This window comes from Colletotrichum paranaense (assembly GCF_030867605.1).
Source record: "Colletotrichum paranaense strain IMI 384185 chromosome Unknown Scaffold_4.1, whole genome shotgun sequence".
NCBI lineage: Eukaryota > Fungi > Ascomycota > Sordariomycetes > Glomerellales > Glomerellaceae > Colletotrichum > Colletotrichum paranaense.
Window position 1 is genome coordinate 929,661 of NW_026848962.1, and position 22,045 is coordinate 951,705.

Genomic DNA, 22,045 nt, shown 5'->3' on the forward strand with positions numbered 1-22,045 from the left:
AGATATTTCATACACAACCCGCTACACACGACACAAGCTTTACGTCGTCGGCATCACAATGTCGCTACTACCCATGCCTCACATGCTCACCTTCATAGAAGGCCCCAGGATAGCAATGAGAAATTACCCAATCGGGGCTGCCATTTTCCAGGGCCCGGCCATGTTCAGGGTGACCAATTTCCAACCAGAAGATGACCGGCTCTCCAATTTCTAGGAGGGATTGACGATGCCCGCTGCCAACGCAATCAAGGGGCTCTACCGGGAATTCTGCCCACGGCTGGAGGAAGTTCCCATGTCGCGACACATAATGAACGCTATGCACTATTCTATACTCTGCGAGTTCATGAACACCATTGGATTCATGGTATTCGGAAACCATCTCATACCTCTCGACCCTAACGAGCTTCTGCCTTTTGGAGACCCGAACGGAAATGCCCGGTTCACCGGATACTACAATGACACCATCTCCGTTTTCAGAGCCACAAGGGACATCGCCATGGGCGAGGAAATTCGGATGTGTCGTCCATCTTTCATGTGTCTCTGCACGCTATGCTCTGTTCCGCCACCAGCCACAGCCTTGCGGCTTAACCCCGCAGCCTTCCCGTTCTTTTCCACCGCTGGCAGTGCCACCAGTAGCGGAGCGGTCGACAAAGAAAGACACGTGCAAGCCGACGGGTGCGAGGATGACGAGGATGGCGAGAACGGCGATAACGAAGAAAGCAATGAAAGTGACCAAGACGAGGAAGGACAAGAGACCCTCGAGATTCCAAAGCGAAATAAAGGCAAGGGAAAAGCCGTTGATATGGAACTCGACAACGGTGAAGGCCCCAGCAGGCCCAGAGAAGAGTGGCAGGTCAGGGCAGAGGGCCAGGAAGAAGCCCCAAATCTCTACTCTGGTACCGGAAATAGTCCCCTTTCCTTTCGAGCAGCCTTGGCGCTACCGGCTCCGGGGTCTGCAGGGTCAAGACCTCGTGACCCTCTTACAATGAATCCGGCCACCCCGTCTACTGGTAACCAGCAGCCAAAGAAGGTCGCCAAGTCCGACAGCGGTGGTGATGCAGAACATGTTGAGGATGTTGCCAACAAGGACGGAGCGAACGATATGGCACAAAACAAGAAGCTAGGCCGCACAGCTAGATTCAAACTGGTCTTGAGGAAGAAATTTGGAATCAAAGACAAGCGCGAAGCCGGGAATAACAAGGATAACCAAGCTGAAGGCGAACAAATAGAGGACAACCAATCCGGTGTCAAACATCCTGGTGACGGCGAGCCGGCAACCAGCGAACATCAGGAGTTGGCAGATTAGATTCCTGTTCCCGGCCGGGGATAGTGTTAATGGGCGGGCACGTATGGCAGACAAAAATTAGAATACGGAGGTCGGCGGGTGTAGCTTCAATAAAAATGTTTACAAGGGCCCTGGGGTGCATTCTTTGCGTGATTCAACGATACTGGTGTCAAAATACTGAATGAACAGTTGAACTTGAACGCCAGAACCACGGTGGAAGTGGGAAGGTTGACCATATCCGTGGGTATTGAAAATCAGTCAAGCGGTGTTAACTGATGCAACTCTGAAGCACATGTAGTTGGTCACCCGAGAATAGCAATGGTTCAGTTGACGTGTTCATTACTGGGCATGATGCTCATAACCTTTCGCAAGCCTTGTTTCTCATCAGTGCCGTCATCACAGGACGGCGGACGAGCCACAACAAGAAAGCGGATGCTGTAAAAAAAGCTCTCAGACCCACCAAAACCGTTGTGCCCAAAAAATCCCCTTGCCAGTTTCTCAGCGCGGCACGACATGTTCTGGCTGTGAATATGCGCAGCTGAACCGTGTCGCAATTTATCTCCCGCAGGCACCTTTAAGATCCTCTCGGTAGCTTTCCCTTCTCCCCGTCTGAGTTTGGGAATCGACCTTTCCGGAATAGTCCCACCCCATCCAAAGCTTCAGAAGCTCATCGGGGGCCTAAAGCATCTCCACGAAGCTTTTGTTTCCCCCTTTTGGAAGCATTCGTAAGATAGATCTAAGAGTTTGGTGGTGGACCAGACGGTACTCGAATCTCCCTTCCCTTCAGGGGATTATGTCACCGGGATCCGCTCGGTTGCGAGGGGGAGATCGCACCTCCTGGCAGTAACGGCTCCCTTAGAAGCCGTGGACTTTGACGAGCTATCGGGGAAATTGGGGTTAGCCATGTCTTGCTTGGGTTTATGCGGGGGAGTTGGAACGTGGGCGTCTCAACATGGATATTGGGGGGGGGGGGGAGTGATCTGACGTACCTTGGAGTCCATCTCGAGACCCTCCTGCTTGTCGATGAGGAAGTCGTGAATAGCCTTGCGCTGGTCACCTGTGCGTCACGATTGTCAGTTTCGCTTATTGTATACGTAGGTGGCGGTGTATCTCCATGCTCGGAGCTCGTCTCAGCGGCCCTCGGTCGAATCGGGTGCTTCTGCCGAGGGTACGCATGACAGCGTGAAAACGAAGCCATCGCTGAAGTGTGTGACGTACCCTGAAGCTGCAGAACCTCGCCGAGATCCTGGTCCTCCACAATGGTGCCGTTGCAGGCAAATTTCTTCTTTATGACCTTGAGAATCTTCTTCTGGTCGAAGCGCTTGGGCAGGCCCTGGATGGTGGTGAGGGTCTTGCGGCCATTGCGCTGCTGGATACGGATGTGGATATAGTCCTGGCCCTTCTTCTGCTTGTCCGCGTCGCCCTCGTCCGCGTCCGCGAAGGGGTCGATGGTCTTGAGGTTTTCGATGGTAGTCATGAGAAAGAGCTTTTTGCGCGCGCGCGAAACGTCGATGCGTTAGGGAGGGTTTGTTAAGGCGATATGACGCGTTTCGTTTGGGACTTGAGAAGAAACCTGGGATAGGAAGATGTGTTGGGGCTGTTGTGAGGTCGAGATGTGTATGTGCTCGTGTGAGGCTGAGGAAAAAGGCCGTGAACAGAAAGGCGGGAGTTGGTGGGATGGAGTAGGGACGAGGCGGGGTTGAAAGGTGGGAGGAAAGCAGGTCCGTGCTCGAGCGGTGATGGTGGGGCCCTTGGAGCTTTCGGTGAAGTTCCATCTGAACAGTTGCGGTAGCCCAGTTGAACAAGCACAAAAAGCTGCACTGCCACGACTGCCGCGCTTCCACACACACAAGACCCCCAAAGCAGAGAAAGTCGGTGAGCTTCTCCAGCTTTTTTCCATAGCTGTCGATCCTTGATTATTCCCCTGTTGTACCTTGCATTAGCCACATGCAAGTGTGGCGCATACAGATATCTCTATTGCCCTGTATCCCTAGCCAAGGGATTGGGCAACATATCGAAGAGGTTTCTCGGTAGTTTTGTATGACATTTCTGAAATCTTCTGGACCAACGGAGAGCAGCCTTCAATATGACAGAATTAAGCAGTGGCATAGAGGTACGCGGCGAGAAAGGTGGCGCCAAGGGTCGCTCCGTCCACGCGGCACGCCGCTTCGAGCCGGGAGACATCATGGCCCGGTTCAACAACCCGGCCGTCGTGCTCCCCCCAGGCCCACGCGCGCTGGAGTACTGCAACCACTGCCTCAAACAGCAGCAGGAAGACACTCCGGTCACAGAGAAGCTCCGCGCATGCACGGGATGTAAGACGGTGGCCTACTGCGGACCGGCTTGCCAGCGCGCCAACTGGTCTGTAGTACACAAGTTCGAGTGCAAGGCGATTCAGAGGCTTCACAAGACCAAGCCAGCGGACCAGCCGAACTGGGTGCCGACGCCGGTGCGGGCGGCGGCACAGGTCATGCTACGGCCCAAGGTGATGGAGAAGTTTGAGGAGCTGGAGGGCAATGTGGAGTCGTGGCAGGGCAGAGAGATGGTCAAGTTGCAGCTTCAGGCGCGTGGGGTTGTGATGTGTCTGGGTGGCGATGAAGCTTCGGTCGACTTGCTGGAGAGTGCTTTTCAGGTTCTGTGCAAGGTGTGTGGTGCCCTATAATATCTTTTCTCCGAGCCGAGTAGATCCTGTGTATGCTGATAGTGCTTTTAGCTTCAAACAAATGCTTTTAGTGTTTCAGAGGATGAGACTGATGGCATTTACTTGGACACAACACTTGCCATGATGAATCACTCATGCAGCCCTAATGCCATGGTCCAATTCGATGGCAGGTCAGCCTCACTCCGCGCAATGGCTTTCATCGAGCCCGGGGATGAGGTCGAAATATCTTACATCGGTAAGTTGTCGTATTAAGCCGCCTTCAGGACTGTCTCATGAAAGGACATCAGCTAAGCGATTACAGATGAAACGCAGCCAAAGAGCAAAAGACATGAAAGCCTGAGATCGTATTACTTCGATTGCAAGTGCTTCAAGTGTATCGAAGACCTGGACGAGTATCAGGTCGCCCAGAAGGATCCGAGAGTTGCTAAGCTGAATGAGCTGAGTGCAACACCTGATATCGAGAGATTCCAACACCCTCAGGTGGCCGACAAAGACAGATTGCGGCAAGCCATTGAAGTCCAAAAGCTTCTAGAGATATTTACGGCGCAAGTCCGTCACACAGAACCGACAGCAAAGCACAAGTGGCTGAGGAAAGCGTACAAATCGGCATCGTGGTTTACCGAGAATGGTCGATGGGCCATTGAGCCCTTTGCTCAGCTCTTGGACGAGGCGGCAGTCTATTATGGGAAAACCCGGGGCAATCACGAATGCGCCTTGGCCATTGCCTGCTTAGTGGCGTACGAGATCGAACCGTACAAGCATCCCATCCCCTTTCACAACGAGAGAATAAGAGGTCTCTCCGCCATTGCCAACGAGCTATCTCACACAGCGCCTGAACCGGAAAAGCTGGTAAAACTGGCGAGGGACATGGCTGCGAAGAAGAAGTTCTCGGCCGCCGGCGTCAGAGTTTTGGCGGATCTCGACCAAGTGTCAATGTGCCAGATGGTTTTGTCCTTGATCAATGCGTACGAGGATCGGACGCCAAAGGTCCACTGGGACGATGTTAGTATGTTCAGATGGATGATTGCTGAGATCGAGAGCCTTCCGGGCAGAGACAGGGAGAACAGCCTGATCAACGCCTGGATCATGGATCCAAAGGGAATGGACCAGTTCTTCCGGTACGCTCTGGTAGAGCCGCTCAAGGCGTTGTCTGAGCTCGGAAAAGCTGTGTTGGAGGTGGACCTAGGCGAGGACCGCGATTTGTCCGCTAATTGATACCCCTGAACGAGATCAAAGTTGAATACAAAAGTTCTTTCTTGATCACTGAGCTGCCTATAGGAGTGTCAAAACTTGCAGCCCGTGGGTAAAAAAGCCCTCGGTTTCTTGATACTCCTCTTGTCAGTGGCACCCAACCTGGTGAGTCTTGGGCTTTTGTTACCTTCACCAGCTCCGGCCACTTTCTCTGCTGGTGCCTTTCGTTTGCGACTCGTAGGTTGCAGAACTTTGAGTGAGGCTGAAGTGGCTTCGCTGGAAACCTTGGCAGGTGCTTCTTGATGCAAGTCATTCGACATTGGATAGGTATTGTTCGATGGGCCAGATGTGGCCGTGCTCTTGGATTGCTGAATTGGGGCGAGTTGTAATTCCTCGCGAGGTTGAGAGAGATGCTCTGCACTCGCCTCCAGACGCTGTATCCTGCTCTTGAAGAGATCAAACTCCATCTGCAATGTCTCCACTTGACTTGCCCGAGCTTCAATCTTGGTCATGTTGCTGGTCAGGATATCCAATTCCCAAAACGGTATTTGCTGCTTTGACAGGTCGACTTTCCATTTGCGGTCCTGATCCATCATCTGTCTCAGCTGCCTCAACTCAATTCGTCATTTGGCTGTTTCCTTGGCACTGCCAATGTTCATGTCGAGGATGTTTTTCACGGTTGCATTCGATTTTGCCACATCCACTTGTAGGCCCAGGGTTACGTTTTCGAGCTGCTTGTAATCTTCTCGCGAGAGTAGGAGATCGTTTCGGAGCACAACATTCTCCCTATTAACTTCTTCGGAGAGCTTCCTCATCTCAGAGATGGCAGCGTTTGCGGTCCGAACCTGGCTCTCCAATCGAGACAGCTTGAAACTGTTTTGTGTCGAGAACTCTCCACTGGATACTTCAATCTTAACGGACTTCAAGTCAGCTTTGTGAAGATCGAAGTCACTCTGAAGTTGGCCCAGAGTCGAGTTGAGCTTTGCCATCTCCTTTTCGATGCGCGAAACAGCGCTGTCGAATTGGGACACGACTTGGAAACCGGCAGTATCTATTTCTGTCAATGCTCTCCCGCTGCACATCGAGATCTACTCGCAAGCAAAGAGAAAGCGGTGTTCTTGGAGCTTGGCGACTCATGCCCAGGCCCAAAACCCTTACCAGAATCGGGATTGAAATGATCGTTTGCCGGGTACGATCCGGGGCGAGAGTCATTCAGGAGCTTCAATGTGTGGCGCACATTGAGCTCGACCGGCTTGCCATTCTTCTTGAGAAACACGATAATTGTCTTTCTGAGAAGTATTTGCGAGCTACCTTGGGTGAGTAGGGGTATAGTCGAGTCGCGAGGTCGACTTACTCGTGAAGCACATGATTGACTGGGCTACTTAGACACATGAGGCCGATGACGTTATCACATTTGGCGCAAGCGACATCTTGAAGCTCGCTGCGAGAGATCAGTCTGCCGATTCACAAAGAAAAAAAGGTGAACGGTCCCTTACCACTCGGCAACGAGGTATCCTGCTTCACCAATTCTCGTGGGTTCCTTGGCGATCATCTGAGTATTGCCTTGGGCCTCAATCGTAGGACTGAAATAAGATTTCCCAATCTGAGTCCACAAATTGAAGAAAGTTGCCAATATTGCTTGACAGCTTGCGCACTTGCACTGGATGACTTCCATTTTGGGGAAGGCTCAACTGATTTGCGATGGCACGGATCTGTGAACTCGAGGCTTTCGCGACGCCAAGAGTATATGTTTGGTAGCTGTTGGCTCAGAGATTGTATGATGGACGACATATAGGAAAGGTTGCTTCCCATTGCATCACGGCGAAGGGCGAAGGGTACCTCATGGCAAGGTAGAGTGACACTGCGACAGAATGCGACAGGCAATCTTGCTATTTGCCTGCTCGTGCCTACCTCATTTCAGTCCCTGTCGACTGGGAAGGAGCTGGAGGCCGGGGGTCCCTGACGGGCAGTTGACGCTTATCTTATCACACACCCAGCCGATTGGCTCGCCCCGCAAAACCACCTAACAATGGGAATCAACGGTCGCATTTGTGCTTTCCATGTCAGGGAACTTTTTTTCTGAGCTCCCGTTTGAAAATTCACCCCAACACACCTACAAGCACGCCTCGACTATCCACCGCAGCGCAATTCGATCTACCGCCACCGATACTGGACCTCCTGAACCTCTGCCAATTACCATCGGCAGTAATTGGACCAGAGATATCATGGGGAAGCGCCGTAGAAATCGCGACGAAGGCGGAGAGGGTGCCATTGTCGCCTCCGATGATGTCCCCGTAATGACCTCCCAGATGGACGAAGCGACTGCCGAAGCCGAGACAGGAAATGGCGAAAACAGTTCTCGGGAGAGTTCCTCGAATACTCAAAGTAGTGGCAGCTTGAAGAGAAGTGCTCCTGGCGATGATGACGAAGGATGGACCAAAGTCGAGCGATCCAGCAAGAAACGCAAGAAGGTCCCCCGCGAGGGCTCCAACAACTATCCCGCAATTACCTTCTCCACGAGCGCAAAGCTGTTTTCCAAGATCAACCTTGCTATGCTTCGCGACCTTGTCTTGTACATATTCGCTGATGGAACGGGCCCGAACTGGGTTTCTGTCTCTCACCGACCAAACTTCAGAAAGATTGTTGTGTTGATGGTGCCTGGATTGGAGGAGGCCATGTTCAAGGAGGGGGTGAATTTTGACAATTACACATCTGGCCCAGCTAGGAACCAGGACCGGACGGAAACGACGCCCGACGATTACTACCCACGAGCTCTTACTGCAGACCAGCTGCCGGTTGCGCTGCAGGGATTTGCCAAAATGTTCCCCCACTTATGGCCTGTCAAGGCACCTGGTGACGACAAGTACATGAAGCTTCACTCACCCATGGGAACGTTTTTGACGGCACCGATGCCTAAGAACAAGGACGACAGGAAGGGCCCTAAACCGGCAAGAGAGCCTTCGGGATGGAAGAATGAGCGAACCCGTATTACCGAGTTCCTCGCATCACTCGAAGAGCTCGAGACCGCTGGCCATCTCATCCACCCAGCACTCATCGAGAACGAGGAGAGGAAGGCGGCCTTCAAGGTTCCCGAAGGATGGGCAATCTCTAAAGTTGACAAGCTCGAGGACGGCGAGGTGCCTGAGGCGGAGATCGAAAGCGGTAGCGTGACCGCTGGTCGAGAATGTCTCGCCTTGGATTGCGAGATGTGCATGACAGGAGAGAACGAATACTCACTTACCCGCATCAGCGTCATATCTTGGTCGGGCGAGCTCATCATGGACGAACTGGTGAAGCCAGAAAAGCCCATTATCGACTACGTCACCCGATTTTCCGGCATCACCGAGGAGATGCTGAAGCCAGTCACGACCACCTTGAAGGATATCCAACAGAAGTTGGTTGAGCTCGTCACTCCGCGGACGATCCTGATTGGACACTCGCTCGAGTCTGACTTGAAGGCCCTGCGATTCTCACACCCTTTCATTGTCGATACCTCATTAATCTACCCCCATCCTAGAGGGCCCCCTCTGAAGGCGTCATTGAAGTGGCTTACTCAGAAGTATGTCAACCGCGAAATCCAAAAAGGTGGTGCCAATGGACACAATCCCATCGAAGACTCCCGCGCCTGCCTTGATCTCGTCAGACAAAAGTGCGAAAAGGGCAAGTTGTGGGGCGCGTCCGATTCTCAAGGCGAGAACTTATTCCGGCGGCTAGCAAGAGCCGGGACCGCTTACAAGGCACAGGGCGGAGATGCTGGCGGCTTGGTTACCGGAAAGACAAGCGCTGCTGTAGATTGGGGCGAACCGTCTAAGGGCCCTGGTGCTGGAGCAACCTATCAAATAGGCTGCAAGTCCGATGCGGACGTTGTCAACGGCGTCATCCGTGCTGTGAAGGGAGATCCTGATGGACTGGAGATCCCCGGTGGTGGTGTCGACTTCGTATGGGGTCGGATGCGAGAGCTCGAGGCGTTGCAAGGGTGGTGGAACAAGAATCGGGTCGAAAGTGCCAGCAGCGACGGCGGCCCTCCTCCTTTGGACAAGACTCAGTTCCAAGGAAAGCTCGGCGGATCACCTCTTGAACAGTGCTTGGCCCGTCTGTCAGTCTCTCTTCAAGCTATCCACGAGAGCCTTCCGCCCTGCACGGCTTTCATTGTGTACACTGGCTCTGGGGATCCTCGCGAGATGAGCAGGCTTCAGGCCATACACACGCAGTGGAAGAGAGAGTATAACACCCCCGGAAAGAAGTGGGATCAACTGTCCGTCAAATGGACGGATGAGGAGGAGCAGGCTCTCCGACGCGCTGTTATTAAGGCTCGTCAGAGTATCGGCTTCATTGGGGTGAAATAGTCACCAGGAGGGCTCATGACCACAGAGCCACTGCGCCTCTTGCAAAACAAGAACGCTACATGGCATTCTATAGATCCATCTGGAGGATTGAACATGGTCCGCAGACGGAGGACTCACGAACGAGCATTCGTACATGATACCCATAGCTTAGGTTATGACATAGAAAACTACGGGCAGCTGAGAGAAAATGTTGCCTTGTAATTCGATGAAGGGTGCGAAGGTAAGGAGACAGTGAACTGACAGAAAAGACTTCCATCAGGGTCCAGTCAAGATAGCTGATGATATTATTGTTGAAGGCCGGCTATCTACATCGCGGTTGTCGGATTAAATTGCCTAAAGAGGAGCATAAAGATGTTGAAGCCCAGCAGTGACATGTTTCTTGTACACCCATGCGCCACTCACATGCGCGGTTCGGAGTCCAGAGCTCCAAACGAACTGGGGTCAGCGCTCACCCCACTGTCGTTTTCTCTCACCTTTGATGACCTTATTGGCTACCCCGCCTCCGGCTGCGGAGAAAGATATCAACCGTGTGCCGCGCCTAAGCCCCCGCCGGCCTGCCTCGGTATCTTCTCGGAGACGCAGCCGCTCGAGGTTGGCTGAATTACAAACCAGTCACATCCCACCTGTCTACCAACTCAAGCCCAACCAACTTTTACCCGAGCTCTCTAGAAATTGACCTTTCCCACGCTTCTAGGGGAACCCTCTCTATATATATTTCCATTACGGTTGCCACAATATCGAATCGAGAAGCCCGGCTTCCTACCCTTCACAATGTCGTTTATGGGTGGCGCAGAATGCTCGACCTCCGGCAACCCCCTCAGCCAATTCCAAAAGCATGTCCAAGATGACAAGACTCTTCAGAGAGACAGACTGGTGCAAAGGGGCCCTAATGCGCTTGCCGGTGGCTTCCGAAGCGCCGGCGCAAGCACCCCGCAGGATGAGGTACGCATACAACGGACTGCTAAAGTCACGGACGCCTTTGAACTAACCGGTCCTAACAGATGATGAACGGTTTCCTTAACAAAGCCCCAGGTCTCCAGCAAGAGCTCCCCATGCAAAACGGCGCTGTCCGAATCGATCCGAACCAGGGAGTCCACCTCCGCGCGAACTCAACATCACCGACGTGGGCTGGTGACTTCCAGAACCAAGCCGCCATGGAGTCGGCATTCCAACAGCCCCCCGGAACCCAGTTCAGCCCCGAAGATTTTGCGCGCTTCAGACAGATGAACCAACAGCCTTCATCGGCGAGGGCAAGTCCCATGCCGGGCCAAATGGCTCAACAGCCAAGAATGGGCATGGGTATGGGTATGGGTATGGGAATGGGCATGGGAATGGGATACAACAGCATGATGGGCCAGCCCACGTTTCAACCCATGTACCAGCAACCGATGCAACAACAACAAGAGGACGCCAAGGGAAAGGGAAAGCTAGTAGAGCTTGACGACAACAAGTGGGAGGAACAGTTCGCCCAGATGGAGTTGCAGGAGAAGGAGGAGCAAGAGGCTAAGGCTGCGGAGCCTGAACTGGACGAAATGGACAGGGCAATGCAGAGTGAGACAGGTTTTGGCGACTTCGAATCAATATGGAAAGGAATCCAGGCTGAAACTGCTGCAGCAAGAGGCATGGTCGACGATTCGACTTTCGACAAATTCGACAGCGAGGACTGGGGTCCAGATTTCACCGGCATGAACGGCGACTGGGGCAGACTCGGCGATCCCGTTATCGAGAACTATCTCTTTGAAGAGGACAATTTTTTCAGCGAGGAGAAGAACGCATTCGAGGAGGGTGTCCGCATCATGCGCGAGGGGGGGAACCTCTCACTAGCGGCTCTCGCGTTCGAAGCTGCAGTCCAGCAAAACCCGCAGCATACCGAGGCGTGGGTGTACCTTGGCTCGGCGCAGGCACAAAACGAGAAGGAGACGGCGGCTATTCGCGCGCTTGAGCAAGCACTCAAGCAAGATCCCAACAACCTCGCCGCCCTCATGGGCCTGGCTGTCTCGTATACCAACGAGGGCTACGACAGCACTGCCTACCGCACACTCGAGCGGTGGCTTTCCGTCAAATACCCGCAGATTATCGCACCGACTGACTTGCATCCCATGGCGGAGATGGGCTTCACTGACCGGCAGCAATTGCATGACAAGGTTACCGGACTGTTCATCAAGGCGGCGCAGCTCAGCCCGGACGGCGAACACATGGACCCCGACGTTCAGGTTGGTCTGGGCGTCCTCTTCTACGGCGCCGAGGAGTACGACAAGGCTGTCGACTGCTTCACGGCCGCCCTCCACTCCTCGGAACTCGGGGCTTCGAACCAGCAGGAACAGCTGCACCTGCTCTGGAACCGTCTGGGCGCCACCCTTGCCAACTCGGGCCGCTCCGAGGAGGCCATCGCGGCGTACGAGAAGGCGCTGAGCATCCACCCCAACTTTGTCCGCGCGCGTTACAACCTAGGTGTCAGCTGCATCAACATCGGGTGCCACGCCGAGGCGGCCTCGCACTTCCTCGCCGCGCTCAACATGCACAAGGCCATCGAGAAGAGCGGCCGCAACATGGCGTACGAGATTTTGGGCGGCGGCGAGGGCTCTAGGGGCGGCGCCAACACGGCGCAGCTCGACGAGCAGATTGACCGCATGACGGCGCAGAACCGGAGTACGACCCTGTACGATACCCTGAGGAGAGTGTTTACCCAGATGGGTCGCCGGGATCTGGCCGAGAAGACGGTTGCGGGTGTAGATCCCGAGATCTTCAGGGGCGAGTTCGACTTTTAGAGGGTTTCTGGATTCGATTGCATAATACTCTCATCAAACAGACAAAAAAGGGCTGCCTCGAGGACTGGGATGTAGCATTATAGCGGGTGGAAAAGAATGAATGAGACAACGCCTTTGACGAGAACATCCATCTGGCTGTAACATTATGTCTTTGCATGGATTGTGGGGTTTCTCATCACACTGGGAATTTGGCCAAATCATGTCGCCAGTGATACTTCAGCGCATAGTACTCGTAAAAAGATCGATTCTAACCAAGGGGGTATCTTGAGACTGCTGTCAATGCGACTACTGTTCAGGGCTTTGGAGCCTCTTCTTGACAACTGTGACCTCAACCTCAAACTGACTGGTCACTGGGCTCCTATCCATCACTTCTTGGTCCCTCCGCCGCTGTTGTTGCCACCACCGCTGCCGCTGCCGCCGCCGCTACTATCCCCAGAGGCGCCTCCCCAGTTGTTGGCCTTGGTGCCTCCGTGGCTCAGGGTGCCTTTGCACTTGGCCGGATCCTGCCAAGGGGGGTTGGTGGGATCGTGGTAGTAGATAGGGGTTGTCTTCTTGCCTGACATGTTTGCTTTGAACTTTGAGAAAGCGAAATGCTTTGGTATGGATTTTATGGATGTGAGAAATCTGGCGGGGGAGATCTTGGAGATTTGGTTATGCTGGGTGATTATGTTTTGGATTGGAGCTGGATGCTGAGTGATGGACTATGTTGGTAATGATACTTTTCGAACAACCTATCTCGCAAATTTGGCTCGTTTAATACGTGCCTGGCTCTATTCATGTTGGTATTGGTGACTGGGTTGAACGTGGATGGTGAATACATCTGCGAGATACTAGATGAAAGTCGACACTTGACACCGACACTCGTCTATACTACATAATGGAGACCATTCACATTTGCAATGTTGCCTTCTTCTTGTATTCAATGAATCTTACTTTGTCTTGCTGGTTTCAGCCTTTTTTTATAGGCCATGAACCTTTCTGTTTGTCTTTTCGCTTTCAAAGTTTCCGTGGCGTACCATGGAGCTCATTGTGTATGCCTCAGACAGTCGGTGTCTTTGAATTCCTGACATACGTTCAGCATCGGAAGAGAGAAACATGCCTGAAGATCATGAGGGTGAATATAGTGCATTCAAGTTACTCCCGAACAGAATTAGATCCCGGCAACCCTTTGAGAAGCTTGGCAACGTGTCCGACTGAACAACTGCCCGTGCCTCTCTACCGTATGGTCAGAAGACTGATAGCTACGGAATACCTCTCTGATGTAGCCGCTGAGCGCTGCTGATGGTTCAGCTCAATATACTTTACTCGGCCAGTCCCGGGGCTACGTATTGCATTGAGAAGATAAGTTAAAGTTAGAATGACCCTGATCAGCCGTAGTAATGATCATTGGTTCATTGAACGAAATATAAATATGTGGGCTACTGTCCAGGCCCGTTAAGGTATGAAGATAGTGAGCGTCTGGGTCTTCTTAAGACTGACGAGAATGACCCACAAGAAAGTGCCAAACAGCGGTAAGTGAATCGCTATACCAATTCTCCCAAACTCCTATATCATCAATATAACCTGCGTAGTAAAGCCCACCGAGTGTCTCCTTCGTCATACAAATAATGACGTTGAGCCTAGAGACAGTACCATACGCTTCCAAACCTAATCAAACACCACTCTAAAAGTGACCCAACATGTCTTACACTTCGAGCATAAAATGCTTCATCTCCTCAACACCAACATTCCTATCGTCACCGAGCAGATTAGCCTCCCGTCGTAATCTCATCACCTTCTCCACCAGAAAGACACCGGGATGCAATAGGGACAATACTCACATGGTGAGAAACATTCTCGCGAAATCGTCTACATCTGCCGGCCGCATTATCTTGGCAACGCCCTGCACGAAGAAACTGTTGACCAAAAACATGGGCTTTTCGCGCCACGCAGTGAAGAAAGCCGGCGAAGACTGAGCGTCCCAGAGGTGCCTCGAGAAGGTCCAGCGGTGCGGGATCAGCCACGGACCGAGGTCAGGTTCTTAATACAGTCAGTATTGATTGCAAAGGGAAAAAAAAGGGGCGGCGGGGATGAAGAAAGAAAATGGGAGCCTTACCAAAATCACCAGCACTCTTGAGCATCTGATACATGCTCGTAAACACATACCCCATCAATACCGTCCGCCGCACACACTCGTTAAAAATCCACACCTCCCAGGACCGCGGCGGCCTCCCGCGCAACGCGCCGTCGTCTAGCAGATGAACCTCGTCAAAGTTGTCCCTCAACCCCTCGAGGTCCTTTAACCACTTCTCGAAGACGCCCATGTCCCGCTCCGCCTGCGCCCGTAACGCTATGTCGCCATCAAAGCACCGCACCGTTTGAATCAGGAACAGGGCCTGCGCCCTCGCGAGCTTCTCGTGCCCCGTGATGTTGCTCCCCGCTGCTGCTGCTGTCGTCGTCGTCGTCGAGGAGTCCTTGGCGTTGACAGTGCTACTACCACCGCTCTTGAGAATCTCATTGGCGCCCTCGCAGAGGGCGCGGATCACCCAGTCCTTATTGGACTCCGTCATACCCACGTACGCCGAGATGGCGGTGTAGGCCGCCATCAGGGGCCTGGGCGTCTCGCGGACGCCGCGGTAGAGGTGCCGGTGGAGGAAGGGGGTCTGCTTGGTCTGGGCGAATACGACGTGCATGTTCTTGACAACATTGACGAGGTGGCCGATGCGGGAGTTTGGTTCGTGGATTTGCCATGGTTGGAAGCCGCCCTGTGAAGCTGGCGTGAGTATTTCATCCCGCGGACATGAGTGAGGTAGGGCTAGTGACGAAGATAGAAAAGGAAAGAGAAATGTGGCTCTGACGGAAAGCGAGCAGGAAAGAACGTATCAAGGGAGATGTACATGAAGAGCAGTGAGGTAATGTGAGATATAGGAACCACAACAAATAAGAAGAGCTTCATAAACTTACACATGCCTCTCCCATCTCGTTATCCCAGTCACACGGACTCAGCTGGTTAATCTCAGGCAGCATAGTCTTCTGAACGATGGGCGTCAACGGCGTCTCCCAAAGCTGAAGCTCGCCGCCGGCCGTCGGGTCCGCGTTCAGGAAATCCATGACCGAGTTGAAGTCAAAGGGCGCGTTGGCGGCATTCAAGTCGAGGTTCAGCGACGACGTCGACGGCACCGACGTGGCGTTGTCAATGTTGCTCCCGCTGTTGTTGCCGCTGCCGATGCCGCTGTGGATGTCCTCCGTCATCACTATTGTCGGGAGACCGCCGTCGAGGTAGGATGACGACGACGCGGGCGTGGGCTGCTGCTGAAGCTGAGGTTGGTGATGATGATGTTGTTGATGTTGTTGGTGTTGGAGACGATGATCGGTGAGTGTGTTAAAGTCAAAGGGAGGAAGGTCATCGTTGATGTTACCGCAGTCCTCCTCAATGTCCATGGCCTGGAGGGTGTCGTCTGGGTTACTGATCATACCCCCGGCGGAGGAAGAGGAGTCGCCCCGGCCGCCGAGGCTTCCAACTCCAACACCACCACTACCACCATTACCATTTCCATTGGCAGAGGCGGGCGGCAGGTTCTGGTACACGCACGAAAAGTTCTTCTCGCTACAGCGGGTGCAGCGCGGGGTCCGCTTGTCGCAGCGGCGCTTGCTCCGGACGCAGGCGTTGCAGCTCTTCTGGCGGGACTTGTCCGCCGCGTCCGCCAGATCACTCATCGTTTTCAGGCCTTCGGCGGACATTTCTTTCCTCTTTCTGTTCTGCTGCTGCTGCTGCGGATGCGGTTGCGATTGCTGGGTCTGATGACCAGCTACTGTTTCTTGTTCTGCTGCTGCTGCTGCTTCTGCGGCAGCGTCGGGTCTTGGGTTGTGGAGAGAAGGGGAAGAGACAGGAGCAGTGGCGGCGGCGGATAATAGATGGGTCGGCACGGCCAGCTGGATCCGATTGACCATGGGGAAAGGGGAACGGAGGAAAGATGGGAAAAGTGGTAAGAGTGGAATTATGCGATATCACGATTCGAAATCCTCTCTCGTGTCCCTCTCTCTGTCTGTATCTCGTGCCTTTCAGAAAGGGATTCAAGGCAGTCAGTTTACGCGGTTTGATCCTCGTCGGGGGCTGCGTTGCGTCCGCTGATCCAGTGACAGTGTAAGGTACTCTCTGCAAGACGTCCAGGTTTCTCGGAGAGAAGCGAATGGTTGTTCGACCCCCGTTCGAGACCCGGTGGGAATGTGGGATGAAGTTGCGGAGCAGGCGTCAAACTCCGCTCCGCGTAAGCACAAAAGTCCGCCAGCTGCGGCCCCACACTACGGCCGTCTGACGGTCGGTTTCGCGCCCAGCCAATCCAAAACTCCGCAATGAAGCTTTCCGAAACTCCGCAGCCCATTACCGGCTCCGCGTCTACGGCGTCCCATTACCACCCACTCTGTTATGTACACCTTTCCTCGGCCCTCACTTCAATCTTAATGATGCCACATGGCATCACAATCATGAGCAAATGGAATGCATGACTTTTCTCGCCTGCCATGCCGACAATGATTCAGAGGCGCCACCTTCTGTCCCAGCAGCTTGGTCTCGACTCCTCTCACAACAGCCTTCCTAGCCCACCCTTCTCTCTCTTGCTCTCAAAAGCCATCCGTTTGCGGAAGTAGATGCCTTTCTAGATAACCTCATGGCGTCCGCTCGAAAGTGCGTGGTCTGATAAAGTCACATGAGGGAGCGAGAAAAAGCCATCACAACCATCGAACGTGGATTAAAAAAAAATAGAACAGGGCGAGACCTTCGCCCTTTCAGTGAGTCACCGGCATCAAGCGATTCGCATAACTCCTTCCGGAGTGCACATCCCTGCTCCTCGTTCTTGTCGAAGAGGGATTACCCGTTCCAGGCAATACTAGAGCCTTTTCAGCCGCGGTCAAGCTGCGATAGTATTCCGTTATCGTCCAAGAAAGATCCTCGTCATCCCGTCTGCTTGCAACAGAGACATTATCCCACGCGGGCCACGCCTGGCCGCCATCCATCCCTCTCCCATCTTTTTACTCCTTTAGCCACGAGATCCTTTTCCGCGCGGGAAACACGCACACATACTACAATAAAAAGTAGAAGTGATATGCAGATCATGGTCCCAACAATAGGAACCTAGATGACGTCTCGCGGCCCGAGAGTCCTCGCCTCCTCTCACGATCCGAACCACCAAAAGCTGTTTTCAGGTCGTACACGAGATCCAGCCCCCTTCCTTCCCGGACACCGCTACACAATGGAGCTCCAGACCGACTGACCGACCGCCGCCTCCTCTCCTCGCATTAACACACTTCGCGGAGGCCCTTCTCCAAAAGATCACCATGATCAACACCCTAGAACCAGGAGCAGCTCACTGCATCGAGACCTCTAGACCACGTTTAGCTCCCACTCACTCACTCAATTAACCGCACCGTTGAAGGGGAAAGAGAACAACACCCCCTCGCCACGGGCTCGCCGTCAAAGTTGATTCCTCCCCCTCACCCGTGAGCCAAACCGCCGGGTCCCGACCTCCCCTCCATCACCACCGGACAACCTCAGCTTCAGCCTCGAGCTTCAGCCAGTCCTCGATTGTTACACACCTCGCCAGCGCCGATGCCGATCGCGAGAATAAAACTTAGGAGGCGTAAATCTCTCCAACCCGTTCGGAAAACAACCCATTATTAGCACCGCTCTCTCTTTTCGACTTCGTTGTATCACCAGAGGCAATCTTCACCAATGAACCTGTTTCCTCCACCCCCGTCGTTTGAGGCGTTGCGCGCCGGTCCTCCTCTATTCTCCGTCACCCGCGCCCTAAACTACCCCATCACCCTATACACCACCCCCTCTTCCCCCTCTGACGACCTTACATTTCAAGGAGAAGACTAGAACCCCAAGATCGAGTTAGTCCGCGCGCGCGCGCGCGAGAGAGAGAGAGCTGCTCCGCGCGAGCGCAACCAGATCCTGTCAGATCTAAGAAAGAAAAGAAGCCTCAAGCCACCATCTCACTTTTAAATCCCACGCTTATCCGTGCCTTTCCTAAACCTTTCCTTTCGCGCTTGGCCGACCGCTCCCGCCACCGACCGCTCTAGGATTAAAGTATCCGTAAATGGTTTCCTCAAACAGACAGCGCGAAGGAGGAGGAGTCCGGTTCCCGCATGCGGCGCAACGGGGCCTACCTTACGTACAATTGAGGAGGTTTCGTACTCCCAGAGTAGGTAAGTACCTAGGTAATCCATCAAACAACGGAGGATGCGGAGGGGGCCCAGGCTCGAAGGATTGATCAAGATGGCAAGAAAAAGATGCATATTTGCTACACTACTCTAGCTGCCGCCCAAAGGTGCAACCCCGCCCATACTTACTCCTACCTTAGCTTGAGCATGTAGGTAGCCGTACATTGAAGATTGGGAAAAGGGGGACGGACACCCGTGGCGCCGTGTTTGATGGGGTGGGTAAGCCAACAAAACGGTGTGCAAAAGCGAGAGATAGAGACAGAGAGAGTGCTCGACATAGCTACATTTTCCTTCTCCCCGGGTGGCTGGGACACAAAACGACCCGAAGGGGAGCTGCGTAGCGTTGTGCAACACACACAGGCCGAGAAGTGAGAGTGATAATGACGATAGATGGGAAAAGGGGAAGAGTCAACAGATCGTCTGCGAGCTCCCTTGCCTCTGGGTCGGGCAAGCCCACCGCAAGCCACGACGTCCAACTTGATCCCGCATGAGTTGTTTCAAAAACAAAGCGGGTTTATCGCAGGCACCCATCGTTCGGGGACGCCTTCCTTCTCAGCCCTCTCTGTTTTCCCGTGTCGCCTGAAAATAGTTCCAACCGTGGATCCTGAGGGAGGGAAATCTTCAAATGGGTTTCCCACAGCATGCCACCCCATCGTGAGAGTCGTCCGTGACAGCAGGACTAGGTAGTTTAAAATGATGATTATCGGCTGAGGCTTGCCCTCGCGGACCCGGACCGAGTGCCCGGACGTGGGCGGCAAGGCGGGGAAAAGTCGAGAACGGACCCTCGGACGGGGGAGGAATTGGGTGTGTGGGGGGGGGGGGGTCGGGAAGGCTACTCTCTGATCCTCGGTGGCTGGCCTTCCCCCCCCCCCCTCCCATCGCGCTGGTTGTACAGGCTGTTTGCTTCAAAGGGGGAGCATGGCAAACCGCTTTTTTCTTCATCTTTTTTTTTTATTTTTATTTTAAAAAAAAAATCTTGGGACTGCTGGTTTACTGATCGCCAATCTCCCGCCCTCGCGTGCCTCTGGATCGTGCATGGTCGCACAAACGCCGCTACAGAGCAAATGAAAGGATCCGTCGGGAGGTCCTTGTGCCATCTGGGACTTAGGTGAACCCCCATTGTCGTGGCACCGCGGCAGGCGAAATCTCTCTCTCTCTCTCTCTCTCTCTCCCACAGGGCCGCGGCCGGCCCCTTGAGATTGGCCCCAGTAGCCGATCCACGCCCCGAAACCCATGCCGGTACCCATGATCACCCATCAAGTGAACCTCTCGGGAAACATTTGTCTGGATACCGATGGTGTGGGTGGGAACGACCCTCCACGAGAAACCCTCCCTCGTTACCGGCCAAAGGAGGGCCGGGGAAGGGCGCCAACTGGGACGCGAAATCTAGACTGCTTTGATGCGGGTAGCCGGCGGACGCACACCACGCCACGAGGAAGAGAGCAACCGCCGCAAACAGGTTTTCGTCGCACAGCTTGCAATGTCTCAGACACCTCTGCCAATATGTGAGCTGTGGCGGTCCAGTGCACATTGAGATGCACACACACGCCTTCCCCAAAAACCAAACAGTCGAGAGACAACCCTGTTGCATCGTCCATCGTCTCCTCGGGCAGACACGTAGAGTGAATGATAGATCATTCTGCCTTGTCCCATCCTTGCCTACTAGGGCCAAGCTGACCCAGACGGTGTCGTTGACAGGTCGGAAAAAAACAAGATCTCTCGCTCAAAGCGTAGAGACCGTCTCGTGTCAAGCAAGCTGTAAAGCAAAAAGAAAAGACCTCGCTTGGGTGTACCCCTCGAGTCTAAGTGATAACTTCCTCGACCTACGACCAGTAGATCTCGTACCCGCACCGTGCCGCACCTGATTGTAAGAGACAAGGCTCAACGAAGGCTTGGGTGCCTGGGAAAAGGCCTTGGCGGAATTATCAGTGTGAAAGATACAGATACCGATACATGGGTCGACGATCGATGAACTAAAGTCGAACTCGTATCTGCCTGTATTTCTTCCCAGCTCGTAGGGATCTAGATCTCGTAGACTGCTTGCGTCGGAAGATGCTTTGCGGGGATGAAGCTCTTGGCCCCCATCACCTGCTTCTTTCTGCCCAGAATATGATTCGTTACTTACGAGGGCGGCATGCAGCTCTTCGAGACAGCTGTATTCCTGGTCGCCGAACCCACGACGAATCAGCAAGAAGAAGCTCCTTCAGATAGCATGAATCGAAGGCCAGAATAGACTTGTTTCGCTGTCCTGGCTGCCCCTGTTTCGTCATCTAGCCGCCGACGCAGCACCTACACAGTACTTGCGTATCCGTAGTGGCGGCGACCGTCAAAGATCCCCCCATCAAATGAGCGCCAGGATCATTCGCTGCTCTGTGCCAGCAAGGGTAAACCTTCCTGGTGTAGATCATCAGGCCTAGACAACCACAAAGTTGCGACCACCTCCCTCAAGCTGAGCAGTTCAACGGTCCCCCTCTGGTGGTTGCTATCTTCAACGAATACTTCACGGGATCGACCCCAAGAATAGGATACGGTTATGTTCCCAAATGAAATCCAAAGAGGTCCGCATGCCTGGTTCGCGTGGAAGTAAAAGTTAAGCATCACGCCATGTTTTGACCGTTTGTCCATCGTTGCTGTTTGTGACTGTGCGTGAGACATCGTCCGATAGCCGTAAGAGCTAAAAGCCGTTGACGGCGTGTACGGCGCCTTCACAAGCAATCAACTGGTGCTTTTCTCGCCCTCTCAATCGATGGTTTGCTACGGGACTGGGGCTCGATTTGCCTGTAGGATGGGGCCTCCGAGGATATTCGAGGGAAGAATAGAGTCCTGGCCATCACTCAAACCAACTCTGAGCAGACCGAGCCACCGTGCGGGTGCCGTCCGAGAATCGCTTAGGGACAGTACGTTGTATGGGGTGAAAGCTTGAAGCTTAGATGGAGAGAAATGTATCACGTATCGGTACAAGAACTCGTCATCTGAACTTTCTCAGTACGACGGTGCCTGGTCACAACAGCTATTCCGTGCATGTGGCGGACAAAAGCCCGAATTTCGCAGTTTCACACACGTTTGTTGGCTTAGCCTTGCAGCGTTCGGCTAGAAAACGTCCTTGTTGGCGATATGGGACCATGTGTAGCTACGGCCGTGGGTCAGATGAAGTGACCTCGAGGAATGTAAGTGACCGGAAATCGAATCATATGTGGAATGGTTCTTCTGTCGTAGCCACGAGCCTGGTGGCCAACCGTTAAATTTGGATGCGACATAGGCGTAGATATACCGATCTGACCCAGAGGCCGAGTACAATTTGCAGGCAACTCGCAAGAACAGAATTCCTGTGTCGGCTTCGACCTTACCAGATCACTGGCCGGTCCTCACCCACAACGAGACCTCCTGCGTCTTTGCACTCGGACCCCTGTTATGGGGCAAAGGCTAGCCGAGGTGACGCTGCATAGGCCGTGACCGAAAAGGCGTTGGGAGTCGCTCAGACTCTGGTCGACGACTGGAAACGCCAGGTTCAGCCTTTGGAATTTGAGTCTAGTCAACCTGATGGCTCTGCATACGAACAGGTGAGCACTGCGTCTGATTCACCAAGTGTCAA

The 22,045-nt window shown here is 53.7% G+C and overlaps 9 protein-coding genes across 9 annotated transcripts; 4 read left to right on the forward strand and 5 right to left on the reverse strand.

The window, feature by feature from the left end:
• Positions 1–226: 226 nt before the first annotated feature.
• On the forward strand, positions 227–1,306 carry CPAR01_05287 (uncharacterized protein; the record flags this gene model as incomplete). Its single annotated transcript, XM_060489566.1, has 1 exon — positions 227–1,306. One exon carries the CDS (start codon positions 227–229, stop codon positions 1,304–1,306), a length of 1,080 nt encoding a protein of 359 aa, XP_060351032.1.
• Positions 1,307–2,140: 834 nt separating this feature from the next.
• CPAR01_05288 (translation initiation factor SUI1) lies at positions 2,141–2,762 on the reverse strand (the record flags this gene model as incomplete). The annotated part of the gene is made up of 3 exons (XM_060489567.1): positions 2,141–2,164; positions 2,275–2,342; positions 2,504–2,762. The coding sequence occupies 3 exons, from the start codon at positions 2,760–2,762 to the stop codon at positions 2,141–2,143; spliced, it is 351 nt and encodes a 116-aa protein (XP_060351033.1).
• Positions 2,763–3,371: 609 nt separating this feature from the next.
• On the forward strand, positions 3,372–5,162 carry CPAR01_05289 (MYND finger; the record flags this gene model as incomplete). Its single annotated transcript, XM_060489568.1, has 3 exons — positions 3,372–3,929; positions 3,999–4,182; positions 4,249–5,162. 3 exons carry the CDS (start codon positions 3,372–3,374, stop codon positions 5,160–5,162), a joined length of 1,656 nt encoding a protein of 551 aa, XP_060351034.1.
• Positions 5,163–5,230: 68 nt separating this feature from the next.
• On the reverse strand, positions 5,231–5,731 carry CPAR01_05290 (uncharacterized protein; the record flags this gene model as incomplete). The annotated part of the gene is made up of 1 exon (XM_060489569.1): positions 5,231–5,731. The coding sequence occupies one exon, from the start codon at positions 5,729–5,731 to the stop codon at positions 5,231–5,233; it is 501 nt and encodes a 166-aa protein (XP_060351035.1).
• Positions 5,732–5,761: 30 nt separating this feature from the next.
• Positions 5,762–6,813, reverse strand: CPAR01_05291 (uncharacterized protein; the record flags this gene model as incomplete). Its single annotated transcript, XM_060489570.1, has 4 exons — positions 5,762–6,171; positions 6,231–6,445; positions 6,493–6,579; positions 6,635–6,813. 4 exons carry the CDS (start codon positions 6,811–6,813, stop codon positions 5,762–5,764), a joined length of 891 nt encoding a protein of 296 aa, XP_060351036.1.
• Positions 6,814–7,363: 550 nt separating this feature from the next.
• Positions 7,364–9,484, forward strand: CPAR01_05292 (exonuclease; the record flags this gene model as incomplete). The annotated part of the gene is made up of 1 exon (XM_060489571.1): positions 7,364–9,484. The coding sequence occupies one exon, from the start codon at positions 7,364–7,366 to the stop codon at positions 9,482–9,484; it is 2,121 nt and encodes a 706-aa protein (XP_060351037.1).
• A 771-nt stretch (positions 9,485–10,255) lies between these two features.
• Positions 10,256–12,252, forward strand: CPAR01_05293 (tetratricopeptide; the record flags this gene model as incomplete). Its single annotated transcript, XM_060489572.1, has 2 exons — positions 10,256–10,426; positions 10,486–12,252. 2 exons carry the CDS (start codon positions 10,256–10,258, stop codon positions 12,250–12,252), a joined length of 1,938 nt encoding a protein of 645 aa, XP_060351038.1.
• A 365-nt stretch (positions 12,253–12,617) lies between these two features.
• Positions 12,618–13,280, reverse strand: CPAR01_05294 (uncharacterized protein; the record flags this gene model as incomplete). The annotated part of the gene is made up of 2 exons (XM_060489573.1): positions 12,618–12,845; positions 13,269–13,280. 2 exons carry the CDS (start codon positions 13,278–13,280, stop codon positions 12,618–12,620), a joined length of 240 nt encoding a protein of 79 aa, XP_060351039.1.
• A 656-nt stretch (positions 13,281–13,936) lies between these two features.
• CPAR01_05295 (uncharacterized protein) lies at positions 13,937–16,182 on the reverse strand (the record flags this gene model as incomplete). The annotated part of the gene is made up of 4 exons (XM_060489574.1): positions 13,937–13,982; positions 14,073–14,271; positions 14,348–14,996; positions 15,196–16,182. 4 exons carry the CDS (start codon positions 16,180–16,182, stop codon positions 13,937–13,939), a joined length of 1,881 nt encoding a protein of 626 aa, XP_060351040.1.
• Positions 16,183–22,045: the final 5,863 nt, after the last annotated feature.